The following is a 13,686-nucleotide window of genomic DNA, read 5'->3' on the forward strand; positions in this document are numbered from 1 at the left end:
CATGATTCAAATATGATTCACGACACGTTTATAATCCTACATAACTGTCACTACAACATGTCACCATGATAGTATGTGCGACATCAATATTGACGAGATATCTCGTCCATAGCATCGTTTCTTCGACATCGTGGAACCTAGACATCTCGTCCATTGTAGCGAAAGGGTTAACATACGCGCAATATTAATGCTTCATTCCATTCAGTTTGAATGATGTATCAAATATATTCGAGATAAATGGTGTAATTAAATATAATTTCTACAAGTGAAACCGTGGATGTTGAATTCACGGATACGGGGATCTCACTGTATAAGATTATTTTATGTTGCTTCGAACAAATTACAGAAAAGAAGAATGTGGCCGGGAGATCAATATTTTTTTAGTACTAAAACTATCGAGCAATTAGAGCGACTTATTCGGAGAATATTAAGATCCTTTTTGAGATTCGAAGGCTCCCCTAGTCCTACATCTATACAAATACACAAATTTAATTTAAGCTCTTTCACAAAAACTTCATAATTTAAGTATTTGAAAAATAAAAATTCTGAAGTGGGTCAATTTGACCCGTCGACAGATACCATCTATAATTTCGCTTTATTACAATAGGTATTTAGAATGGTAAAAGTATGACTTTTTGTTTAGAATCGCGTTGTCCATACCTCCAGCGTCGATGGAGGAATTGAAGATGGAGAGCGCCACGTCGTTCTCGCGTTGCAAAATGTACGACGTGAACTATAAGGAAATGCTGCAGAACGGCACCAGAGAAGCAGATCCATCTTGGCCCATTAAATCGTGTCAGAATGGATGGACTTTCAATCACACGATGATACCGTACAAGTCTATCGCCGTCGAGGTGAGTTGGCTCGATCTACTCTTCATTCAACTATAATGTGCAACACTCCCGAACTTATGTTTGTTATTATTCCTTCAAATCACTCTCACGAAACAAAAGTAATATTTGCAAAACTAAACTGAACCAAAGTTGAAGTCCTATATTTTGAAAATAACATTCCTTTAAACATTTCTGCTCTGTAACCTCGTGACTATTTTTAGAGGAACAACGGTATTACATGAAAAGTTGCATTTAATGGCAGCTTTAAACTATTCTGCAATCTTTATGCACCATTTTAAGTAATTTATATTCTAAGTATTTGTACTTTGAAATGACTGTGATCAAGTCATTATTATCAACACGTCATTTCCGTGTGCTGTATTAGAAAGGTGTAAAGTAATATCGGTTTCGTTAAATCGTACCTTCTTTCTTTCGTGAATTTGTAGTCATACGAGAATCCAATATGGTGCGTCGCGAATAGTGATATACGTTTATGCTTGGCAATAATCCAGATAGCGAAACTTACACAGCGAGTTTGGTACACCAACCACCAAATGTACATCCTATTAGATAAACGGAGGACAAACAAACTTGTAGTCTCCTGCACAGCCATTATTGCGAACTGTCTAAACTGTGCCATTTGTCTTGACATTCACCACAGACCTGCTGTTTAAACAACTGATGTTTTCGGATTTCCTCACTCATGATATATTAACAGTAAAATTTACTATGACAATCTGTTATTTCAATAACAACACATATAAACTACGCATGCGACAATTGTTTATAAATATGTAGTAAACGTAAAACAGTTCGAAATCAATTTTCAATTCGGATTAAGTCGAATCGCGCATGTAAATTGAATAAGAATAACATAAAAAAGTGTATGATGATTAAATATAAATAACCAGATGCACTTGCAAGTGGATAAAATATTGCATCAATTTCAATATTTATTTCGAAAGTGACGAAATATTTTCATTCTATAATTCTCCATAAATTATTAAAGAACTTGGCGACTCTCTCAATTTTCAATATAGAAACATCAATAATTGGAATTCAACTAAACTAAATAATTCGTCGCAAATTATTTTTATAATTTGCTTAGTTGTTACCATATAATATAGCGAGACACAAATATAACAAACTACAAGAATATGCTTCATTAACATAGTAAAGTTAACCCTTTGTGCTACAGTATCGTATCAGACTTGTATTGAAGATCTCAAATAGAATTCAACAAATATAAATATCACTTGATTTTTCCAAGTTCGAATTGAATATTATTTTTCTATTATAAATTATAATGCTTTTGAGTAAACATAGAATTTTTCTCGTTTTCTAATGAATTATGAACAACAAAATACCTCTGCTGACCGCAATTGGGAAAGAAATTATAGGGTGAGGGGTTAAATTAAATTCAGAGTTGGTAATAAACGTCACTTGGCAGACCGAAATTCAAGTCACTTAAAATTTGGGTATGAGAATAAATGCTACCAAAGTAAGAGGAAAGACTGATCCCTTGACCATAACACGACCCAATATTTTTTTCTTTCAGCTGGAATGGGTTTGCGAACACGCTTTCCTGGGCTCCGCAGCCCAATCAGCCTTCTTCGTGGGCAGCATCATCGGCGGCTTCGTATTCGGTTACATAGCCGACCATTATGGCAGAATTCCAGCGTTGGTCGCCTGCAACGCGGTTGGCTTCATCGCTTCCGTGGGCACAGCCTTCTGCAACAGCTTCTGGAGTTTCTGTATAGCGAGAATGGTCGTCGGCACGTCATTTGATAACTGTTTCAATGTTCTTTTTATTATCGGTAAGCGTTTCTTATATAACGGCAGCCTCAATATTGTTGTTTGAAAATCTTCGAGGGGAGATTATGTAGCGAATACTTCAGACCTTCGTGTAACTGAATAAAACTCGACACTGATTATGTCATTTAAAAGTCTCCGGAATGTTCATTGGAATGTTGTCATGCCAGAATATTTGTAGAAAAATGTACTAAAGATTTCTAAACGGGATTCTAGGTAAAATATTAACTTGTTATCATCTATTTGTTTCAAAACGAAAGTTTTGACGGTTAACATGTTCTCTGCATCATATATTTTGTAGTTTTTGTAATTACCATTTCGTAAGAAATTAAATTAACAAACTGCAACGTAATATTCAGAAAGTTAATTAAATTTCATTGTTGTTTTTTTAAATATTTTATGAAAAATGAACTACATTTAATATAATAATAACAATAACAATAATAATAAAAATATCAGCAGCAGCAACAACACCAACAACAACAACAACAACAATAATAATAATAAAGGGCCACCGTAAAATTAAAATATTAAAAATTTAAGTAATATAGTAAAAATCAATTGGAAAGTTTCAAAATTGATTAAAATGTCATTACGTATGGGAAGAAACCACCTTCTATTTTATTATAACTAGATCCTTTTACACAGAATCTACCTAAAAAAGTATACATAGTTTCGCAGTCGTCTGCATATGGGGAAATACATATGGCGGATGGTTTCATAAAAGAGGCGATTACATTCTTATTTATAGTTGTAGGCTATCTTGCCCGCTGCAATAAAACATAGCGTGTCGTAAATGTGTCGTTTCAGTGATCGAGTACGTCGGCCCGAAATACCGAACGCTTGTGGCGAACATGTCCTTCGGGCTTTATTTCGCCGCAGCTTCCAGCCTTTTGCCGTGGATCGCCTATTGGATCGCTGATTGGCGAATTTTGAGCATGGCCACCGCCTGTCCCATGGTGGTTGCTTTTGTAGGGCCGTGGCTCGTTCCAGAAAGTGCACGGTTAGTGACATAAAACGATGTAAACTAATCTTCTGAACATCATATTACTGTATTTTCCACGTAACATTGATTATTTTAGTCTTTTATGTTGATAAAAGACTTGAAATTGTTCTATCGATTATTATCATATACATTGCACGATCACGAACAAAAATTCGACTTAAAATCTTCATTATACATTTGTCTCGATATTTTCTGAAAATATATTCTATTGCAACCAAGTCATATCTTGTTTCAAGAATTCATAATTTTATTAATGAGTCATTTTATGCTGTAGATGGTATATTACCAGTGGAAAGATCGACAAAGCGATCGAAATGTTGAAGAAGTTCGCTAAGGTTAATGGCAGAGAAGTAAAACAAGAGATTTTCGACGAGTTCGAAAAGAACTGCAGGTCGATGATCGAGAAGGATAAGTCGCACAATCAATACACCGTTCTCCACCTCTTCAAACTGCCGAGGCTCGCCCGTATCACAACCATGCTCATCATTTATTGGTGAGTTCATTCATTCCTCTTATCTACAATTTATTACCTATTCAAAGAAAATTCCCACGTGTATTTGAATATTTCCTAATACGTGTATCTCTAACGTCGAAATTTATAGACAGAAAGAATCCATTGGTAGTGTGCTAATCTTAGTCGACGAGAATAGTGATGTTAGTCACAGAGAATGCAAATTCAAAAGCGATAAATCTTTTTATAGTGTGTCTCTCTTTTGGAAGACTTACAACTGCGAGAAACGAGAACTTATTACATTTGCATTATTCCTTTTTATTTTTCTTTCTGTCTATGTTGATCAAATTTAATGTCAATAGATCCAACGTAAGAACAAAAATAATTAATCATCCGAAGAAACATTTCAACATCAAAACTCGAATAACGAATCAAAACTTGAACGAAGATCCACATTTTAAGATCTTGATAGATCGTAACATATATTTGTTCAAATCTATCAAATTTCAAAGTTCAAATCTTAGTTTAAATCTAACTTGTCTCAATTATGCAACTTCATTTATGAGATCCAATTTCCAAGTTCATTGATACGTTAAGTCAAAATATGTCAAGAATCTTACAAAGCGCAGCCGTATTTCCTAAGTATCAGAGGTATGCATGTACTGAACTTTCAATTAAACGCCACTTTGATTGAATCACATATCCAACTCGTTAACCGGTTACTTCTACGATATTTATACAAGTTTATAAACATAGGGATAAAAAGTGGAGAGATACAGTGACCTATAAACGAGCATGTTAATAAGTATAAGTCTCAGGTGAGGTATATCGCGATCGTTCACACATGCTCAGCTCCCCGCTGCGTCCATACAATGGCGCAAATTTTCAAAATAAACCACGTAAAACTGATTCTACCCTTTCTCCTAATTCTTCTTCTAGACCTTTCTTTGAGTAGACTTCGTTTTTGCTCAAAAGAGCATGCGATATTTCTTTTATATACAGGGTATCACGTAACTGGTAGTAGGAGTTGATTCTATGTCAAAAAATAAGTCGAAAATATACAATAAAAGTTTCTCATTTCAAACTTCGTTTTCGAAAAAATTGACTTTAAAAATCTACTCTGTACACGACTAAGTGTCAACTTAACAGATATCACGGTCCTTGTTCATGTTAATGATCATTATTAATATTTTTATACTATTTTAGATATATCGACTAACGAAACCATAAGATAAAAGAAACTTACTATTAAAGAATTTTAACTTAAACATTGTTGAAAATCATGACCATGATTTCTCAAATATAATTGTGTTCTTCTGATTAAATTTCTACGTACATTTTCTAAAGTGTTGTTCTGCAATTTTAATTTTTCAAAGATTATAATAATTCTTTCTGTTACCTGTTCAATATTCGTTATTTCGTCAGTGTACACGATAAACTTAACATAACATCACAAATAAAAATCCTACGATTTGATAGAAACTAAGAACTCCATTCGACGAGTAGAGAAGTAAAGCAAGGGTAATAGAAAAAACGATAACACCGACGATGTTTACAAATATGGCAGTGGTTTCCAATGTACAGCAATATCCAATGTACCAAGTAGACTTTTAACACTTTGACAGTTAACTTCGAAATTAAGTTTCTTGGTGAAGTATCGAACGAATTGAATTCTGCTAGATATATTAAATACAGAAAGAACAACAGAGCAATCGTTATGAAGAATTTTGACTATTTAGTATCTGTTTTATTAAGAAAATGTTGATTGTATGGTAGTTTAGTAAGTGTTTATTTGGCAGTCAATGTGTTAAAGTCGATTTTTTCAAAAACGAAGTTTCGAATGAAAAACTTTTATTCTATATTTTCGACTTATTTTTTGACATAGAATTAGCTCCTATCCAGTTATACCACCAGTTAGACGACATCCTATATATAGTTAATAGTCCTTAATAGCATACCGAACCTTGCTTAGAGGTCTATACGATTATTCTTCTTACATACAGTTCCTTTAATAAATATTTATTTCTTTTCTCAATATCAATGATATTTAGGGTGTAACAATTCTTTTAAAAAGAAAGTGGGCCATCTTTCCCGAATTTACCTTAATCGTGCTAATCAAAGTTTTTCAAGAATTTATGAGAGGCGATTGCGCCGTGTCACGCGAGCAAGAAGTTGGAAGTTCGCGATTGATCGACCGCGTGATTTGCTCGTTTCCAGGCTGCTGATGGTGTGGGTGTTCGACGGCCACGTCTGGAACATGAAGCTCCTGGACCCGGACGTGTTCACGTCCTTTTCTTTGGCGTCTCTCACCGAGTTGCCCGCCGCCATTCTGCTCGCCCTCTTTCTGGACAGATGGGGCAGACGATGGATGGGATTCGCCTCGATGTTCCTCTGCGGTGTTTTTTCCTTTGTCGCTCTGTCCACGCCCCCTGGTAAGTTCCCTTTTTTAACCCTTGACTGATGACTCCGTTGACCTAACATATTTTCAATGGAATATAAAAAATGACGCGGTGCTAGGGTGGTTGAAACCCTTGACCCATGTGGTCTGAAGCTGATCTTGGAACTCCATCGTTTATCATCGAAACCAATCGCTTATATTACTACGCGAAGTAACGGGGAATAATCATTTGCAAAAACCTCACAGGATTTGTATGATTTAATATAACTCATGAGCATTTAATATCATCGAGATGTAATTCCTATAAAAATTGTGACAATAGATTATTATCGGTTTCTTCAGATATTCATTATAGTATTCAAGCGAAACTATTTATTTTCAAAATTATTTCGAATATTCTATGCTTTTAAGATATGAATAATTGTGAAACAAAAAAAAGGGAACCGGTCATTTTGACTGGTACTTAGTTCTAGTGTTAAAACTATGTATTTTTGAAATCGAAATTATCTAAATTAAAATCGTATTTGATTAGTAACCGTGCATTTGAATTGAATTAGAAATTGAAGAAAATAATAGTAAGTTGCATTAATGCGTGAATTAAAAAATATACAATTTCATGCGAGATGACATGTTAACGCCTCCGTGACGTTCAGTCTGCATCATGTAATGATTTTCGGTCTTTTGCAAGGAAAGATTTTTCGACCGTTTAAAGGAATTTTCTTTTGCACATTTTTCGAAATATTTCCGATAATGGATGGAAATGGGACACGTCCCGTGCATGCCGTTTACACGTGAATGGGTACATTTTCAGGGCGTATCTATACAGGTCCGCAGTTAAAGGGTTAATATCGGCGAATTAGTCGAATCGGACCGAGGTTGCATTATGAGCCAGCTGCGTGCATCAGTAACGGAATGCAACGCAACCTGGCATTTACATATTTCTCAACTTGTTCAAGGTGCGCCGACGGTCGCTATGGCGATCATAGCCCGTCTTGGAGTCAATATTGCCGCGAACATCGGCTTCCAATACGCGGCAGAAATGCTGCCGACTGTGGTACGAGCGCAAGGCGTGTCCTTGATCCATATTATTGGTTACCTGGCTCACATTTTGGGACCGTACATCATTTACTTGGTAAGTGAAACAATTTTTCTAAATAATTTATTTTTGATTTTAACCATTGATTGTAAGTAACTGGTAGAACACATTTGGATGTCATTATCTTTTTTCGAAAATTATTCGAATAAGACAACATTTTTGTTTGGGAAAGTTAAATACGATAATTGAGGAAATAAAGTAAAGGATTATATTAGACCAAATAATTGTAATGGACAAAATGAATACTTTTGATTTTGGATGTAAATTATTTTTACAGGATTATTAAGGGTTAGTGTGTTCTGTGACGTTTAATTATTGAGATTTGTCAAAAAGAAATTTCAAGTACCGAGAAATAAAATTATGCAGCGTGTCTAAATAATTAATTTTTTAAAATAAGAAACGCCATGTGCCTAAAACAACTTTAATGTATTAAATATAACTAAGAAAACAATTACAAGCTGTAACACTTTATAAAAAATCACAAGTTGGAATGTGTGTTCACATTACATATGTTTCATAATTTATTTTGTCTTTAGGCTGATATCGATGCTGCCCTGCCTCTCATTACTCTTGGTCTGCTATCTTTCATTCACGCTTTCTTGACCCTTGGCTTACCAGAAACCTTAAACCAAGATTTGCCGGAGACTCTTCAAGAAGGTAACGATTTTGGCAAGGATCAGAGCTTCTGGTGGGTCCCGTGCATATCCTCGTAAGTGCAATTTTTTTACTTCACTTATTATTCATTTATCATTTGTAAGTGGCATTATATTTTTATGTGAATATACCTATTTTCAATTAATTTCCAAATGATCCGTAAAGTTTATATTAAAAACCATAATTTAATACACTAATTATCATCTGTGAACTCTCTAATACTTACTTCTTCTATCATACTTCGTACTTTATATCCGTTGAGTATCTCCTTAAGCCAAAGTCTAAAACACCTACCTGATTAGCATTGTTCAGTACTCCTTCAAACACTCTTTAACCAGTTAACTGAGTTTGATAAGTATCGAAATGACACTAATTCTTTCTACGATGAATTCTTTATGTTTTTAGATAAACATATAATTCTTATTTGTTTTGCTTTGGTTTTTCATTAAAGTATATTCTAGGTGCATTTGTCTTTAAGGAGTACATATTCTCTTCTTCATTTCATCTCATTTTTTTTTTCATTTTTTCATTTTATTGTGCGTAAAACGATAGGCTTTAACTATTTAACACTCGAATACAAGCAAGTATACTCGAGAATCTAAAGTTTCTTGAAACTCTTACATCCTTTTCTATGAACAATTCCTTCAATTAGTATATATTTTTTTAATAACTCCTTAATCGTTTCAAACATGAAAAAATTCTCTTTAAAAACGTGCACGACCTTAGTCACTCAATCCGTACGAAATTTTCAGGAGCCAAAAATTGAAGAAGTCCTACCGGAAGAAGGAAGGTCTCTCGAACCCTGCGTTCGCTGGCAGCGTGCAGAAGATCGACTGCACCCGATTATAGCGATTGTTCGTCAATGAACTGGCACCGGTCGGTGAAACTTGCCAAATCCTTTGTAAATATAGTTGTTAAAGTGCGAGTGTGATGTTACGTGTTAAGGTCTGCTGCGAGCGTGCCGAGAGATGTCGGAGTCGCAGGGAATTACAGTGAGAGAGACAAAAACCGTGGAGATTCGTTGAGCGGACCTTGCGCGGCTAATAACGCTGTCATTCTTAAGAAAGTAAAGAACGTATAAATATTGACAGCAACGATACTGATCGCGCATAGACGACGCAGATTGATCGACTGTGATTACGGACGTTGGTCCGAATTTCTTGACTCTCGAGCTTTGACGTCGCTTAACACGTTCGCGACCACGTGTCACGCACATTGAGTTACAACAGTATTCGTACCTTCTAAACTACTGACTTTGAACGATTAATATTTGTTTACAATACAAATTTCAAAGTTCTTATCAACAGGATATTTCTTTACAATGCAAGTTTCATATAGGAGTATATATTGGAATTACAAAGCTTTCAAACTTATATAAACTTTATTGAAAAACAATATGTCAATATAACAAAAATGTAATTTTATGTAAACCAGAAGAAAATTGGTGTCACACTTCGTACCTATACAATTTATACTAGAAATACAATTAATGTATTAATAACTAATATTTGGTTGGGCTTCCATTGCATATAATACGTTTGAGACATAAGGAATATTTAAATCATCAGGCTTCTCAGACCCGGCTTTCTTCCTCTTTACGTAAAATTACATCTTTGTAGTATTGACCTGTTGTTTTTTTAGTAAAGTTTATATAAATTTGAAAAATTCGTAATTTCAATATACATTCCTACTGATAAGAATTATTAAACTGGCATTGTAAACAAATATCAATCGTTTAAATTCGGCAATTCGGGAGATACAAACACTCTGTTGGCTTACTGTCTGTGTGACAGCCATTCATTTAGATAGACGCTGTTAATTACCGTTGCTACGATGACACTAACCCTTTGCAGTCGGAAGTCTTTCACTAAAAATATTCAACATTTCCCGATAAGATATAGACGACATTTTTTGAAACGAATTAAATTTCTCATTTAACGTACATAAATCAATATGTTGTCTACCAAGCCCCTTTTCTGAATTATTTCTGTAGATAGAAATGTATTTTTCCAATAGTCAACATTTTGCTGTTTTTCAGATTAAAGCTATGATCATAGCTCATATAACATCAGACCAGATAATTTCTATAGAGAGTATCACTGGTGCGTCCTACGATAGCCAACGTGTTAAGAAACAAAGTGGCCTTATTTCAATATTTCACATATCGATGCATTATACCAAGCTTAATATTATGTGTAAGGCTTCATAATTTTGGTACATCAAATCAAATGGTAACTGAGACTCTTCTCGAGTGCAAAAGGTTGAGATATATTTGGTACATGGTATACCATGTTTTGGCTATATCAAAATATCATACATATATGATATTTATGTAAAATGCTTTATTTGGTTTATTTACTGTGTCTTTAATGTGTAAGAATTATGTGAATGATATATCACGTGAAACAATTACAACAAAGGCACGGTCCACAGCGAGGGTATTTCAACTTCGATCGTGGTCGCGAACGTATTGACGGTGGGGATATTAACAGTATTACTAACAATATATTGCGATTTTTATGTATTTGTAGCATATGTGATTACTCAACAGTCAATACTGTGAAATTAACAACTAATCATACCGGCACTTTGTATATTCCTATTCCTAACGTAATCAGTCAAATAACTGGTTACAAAATAAAGGTAAACAAGATAGACGATAATTTTCGTTTAGTGGAAATAGAAACAGAAGGAAAGTCAAAATTGAAAAATGTATTAATCAGATAATATAGGAATTGATGTAATGTTAGATGAACGAAAGAAGACGCAGAATTTTAAATGAAATTTTTAAACCGGTCACGGTACGTTTAGTGTTAATAAGGTATATAAGAAATGATGAAGTTTCTCGAAAGTTTGTATATAATAGAACTCTTCATGTTCAAAAATAATTTGAAGAATAATTCAACAAAATTTCAGAAATCCAGGAAGGAAGATTCTGCTCATAAAAATTATGTTTACTAAAAATGAATGTATTATCAAATTAAAATGACTTCTCTCATACATTTTAATTGTTCATCTAGGATATAAATATTAATTTATGATACAAATGTATAAAATTCGCAGTCCATTGATAATTAGAAAATATGTGTTCACAATTCCGTCACTATAGCTTGACAAGATCATCACATCTGGTCAAATACACGCATATTGTGAAGCAGTATACATACGTAAGACGTTAAATAAAGTACAAAAACTGGTGTGACGTTTCTATTCTACAGTCTGCGTGCATATGGCTATTCCGTTTACGTTTCTTCTTCTACGAGAAGCTGAAATGGTGACAGCAATAATGATAGCGTAAGGTTGGAACGATAACGATGCGTATTATTAGTGTCACCGAGTGAATGTTATTGACCGTGTAAGGTCCGCTTCCAGATCGCTATAGAAAATCAATCGTGTCTCATCCGCGAGAAGAATTGAACGATGAACGTAGATATTCAATTGCAAACGCATCGAACAGAAATTATTCTATTATTCTTCAGTTGAACACAACCTGTCACAGTATTTTTATATTTTTTATTGGGATATCGACGATCAGTAGATCGAGGGCCGTTCGATTTTCCTCAAGGTTTTAACACCGAAAAATTGTAATTCATTCAAGCTGAAACGAACTGTCCCCGAGACACTGTCGTCATGTGACGGCAACGATTATTAAGAAACTCGAGCTGTCACGTTTATCTGTAAGTAGTACGCAATTAATTTATCCGGAATGCGAGTGGAACATATCCTCGGGTCTCATTCGCCACGAATCATCGACTCAATCGTTCGTGTGTTCGTCGAAAGCCGTGGACTTTTCCATGATTTGATTAATTTTCGAACTGTAGTATCGGATTCGAAATACAGGAAGACTCGTAGTTAATGTTACAATTTGAAATTTGTTAATTCTGTACGAAAAATAAATTTCGACGTATATCATGTTAATTATATTCGATTTTAAAAGTTTGAGGCTGGCTACGACAGTATTTGAGCATACACAGCTCAATTTTGAAATATTCATCTTCGATAATTATTTGAATTTGTCAATCGATTGAAGTTGAACCCCATAGTCAAACCAATTCATATATTCCTCCAATGCATAAAATTCTAAAAGACTTTGGGATCAGAATAATCTGAGGAACACAATGTAATAATTATTATTTAAAATGGTACTTAACACTGTTACTACCGGATCGATCAAAATGAACCGTTCCTGATTTCTTGCTTCACAATTCTTGAAAAAATAACAAAGTATTGTCTGGGAGATTATTGAAGACATTGTTTTTATAATACGCAAAATGTATTATAAACCAGTTGAAATCTCAATAGATGTACTTTTAGAGTTCCTATAAAAAAATTAGGAGAAGGTAATTCGACTGGTAGTAGTTCTAGTGTTAATGAATAAAAATCAAAGATCTAATCAGTAAACTTTTGGGTAAACGATTGCTAATTTTTCATACAGGACCATCGTGTTTTAAGTTGTGCTGTTATTTATGAGGCTAATGTTTCTTCGAACATAAAAAATACTCCGGTTCGCAAGTTCCTTCGCGACACGATCGAAATGTCGTCACGGATTCGAATAATGGTAGCAATCTTCGTTCCTTCGATCCAGTTCGCCCCAAAGACTCAATCCGTAACACGCTGTGTACCAACGATGATTCTAGGACCGTTTATAGGTCCTGTTTAGAATCATTCGCGTACTTACGAGACTAGTCCCCGCTTTGTGGCCCATATGCTAGGTCATTCCATAAGTTTTGCGGTTTTTGCGAGCATTGAGAGTTACGATTTAAATAATGCGGTTTAAAGTTACCACAAAGATCCTCTGAACAAAGTTGTAACAAACGTTCATGAGGGCCGATGAATTGTTTGAAACGTTACAATCGTTTGAAATGATTATGAAATACGTTAAATGGTCCCACTAAAGGATATAACAGATCTATGCAGAGATTATTAGTGTAAGTTAGTTAACAAGGTGTCTTAGAAATTTTGCATAGTATAATATCAAATTCTGAGAACTGGATGAAGAGATTATAGAAGTTATTGCTCAGCAAAATTCTCCAGTAATTTGCTCATTGAAGAATTTGCTCAAAAATTGAGAATATCTCGTTCATTAATTACTGACGAATAGTTGTATAATCTGATGTAATACATCCAACAGAAAATCTCATTATTTATGGGAAGACGTAAAAAATGTTGAACTCTTTCATAATTAATCTAAAGAAATCGGGATTTCTTTGCGAATACGTCTTGCAACGGATTTCAAATTGTATATACAAACACCTGCCACATAGTGCAGTTCTTCTTCGAGAATTAAAGTGCAACTTTATTACCAGCTAGAGAATGTATATATAATAAAAACATCGACGAGAAACAACGTGTATTTAAATCTAGACAGATTTTAGCGATTTAGTCGATCATTCGAAGAGCATTGATATTTGCGAATAAACATGAAAAGTATTTTTA

The 13,686-nt window shown here is 34.3% G+C and overlaps 1 protein-coding gene across 2 annotated transcripts in view; it reads left to right on the forward strand.

The window, feature by feature from the left end:
* Positions 1-13,686, forward strand: part of LOC116431275 (carcinine transporter) — a 70,832-nt gene extending 57,146 nt beyond the window's left edge. For both annotated transcript variants that reach the window (XM_031986441.2, XM_031986440.2), the window contains exons 3-10: positions 644-854; positions 2,392-2,650; positions 3,456-3,648; positions 3,926-4,144; positions 6,320-6,534; positions 7,457-7,632; positions 8,133-8,305; positions 9,003-13,686. In XM_031986441.2, coding sequence (XP_031842301.1) covers positions 644-854; positions 2,392-2,650; positions 3,456-3,648; positions 3,926-4,144; positions 6,320-6,534; positions 7,457-7,632; positions 8,133-8,305; positions 9,003-9,099 — 1,543 coding nt within the window. In that variant the 3' untranslated portion in view covers positions 9,100-13,686. The remainder of the gene's footprint in view (positions 1-643; positions 855-2,391; positions 2,651-3,455; positions 3,649-3,925; positions 4,145-6,319; positions 6,535-7,456; positions 7,633-8,132; positions 8,306-9,002) is intronic.

The sequence above is a fragment of the Nomia melanderi genome, chromosome 9 (assembly GCF_051020985.1).
Source record: "Nomia melanderi isolate GNS246 chromosome 9, iyNomMela1, whole genome shotgun sequence".
Lineage (NCBI taxonomy): Eukaryota > Metazoa > Arthropoda > Insecta > Hymenoptera > Halictidae > Nomia > Nomia melanderi.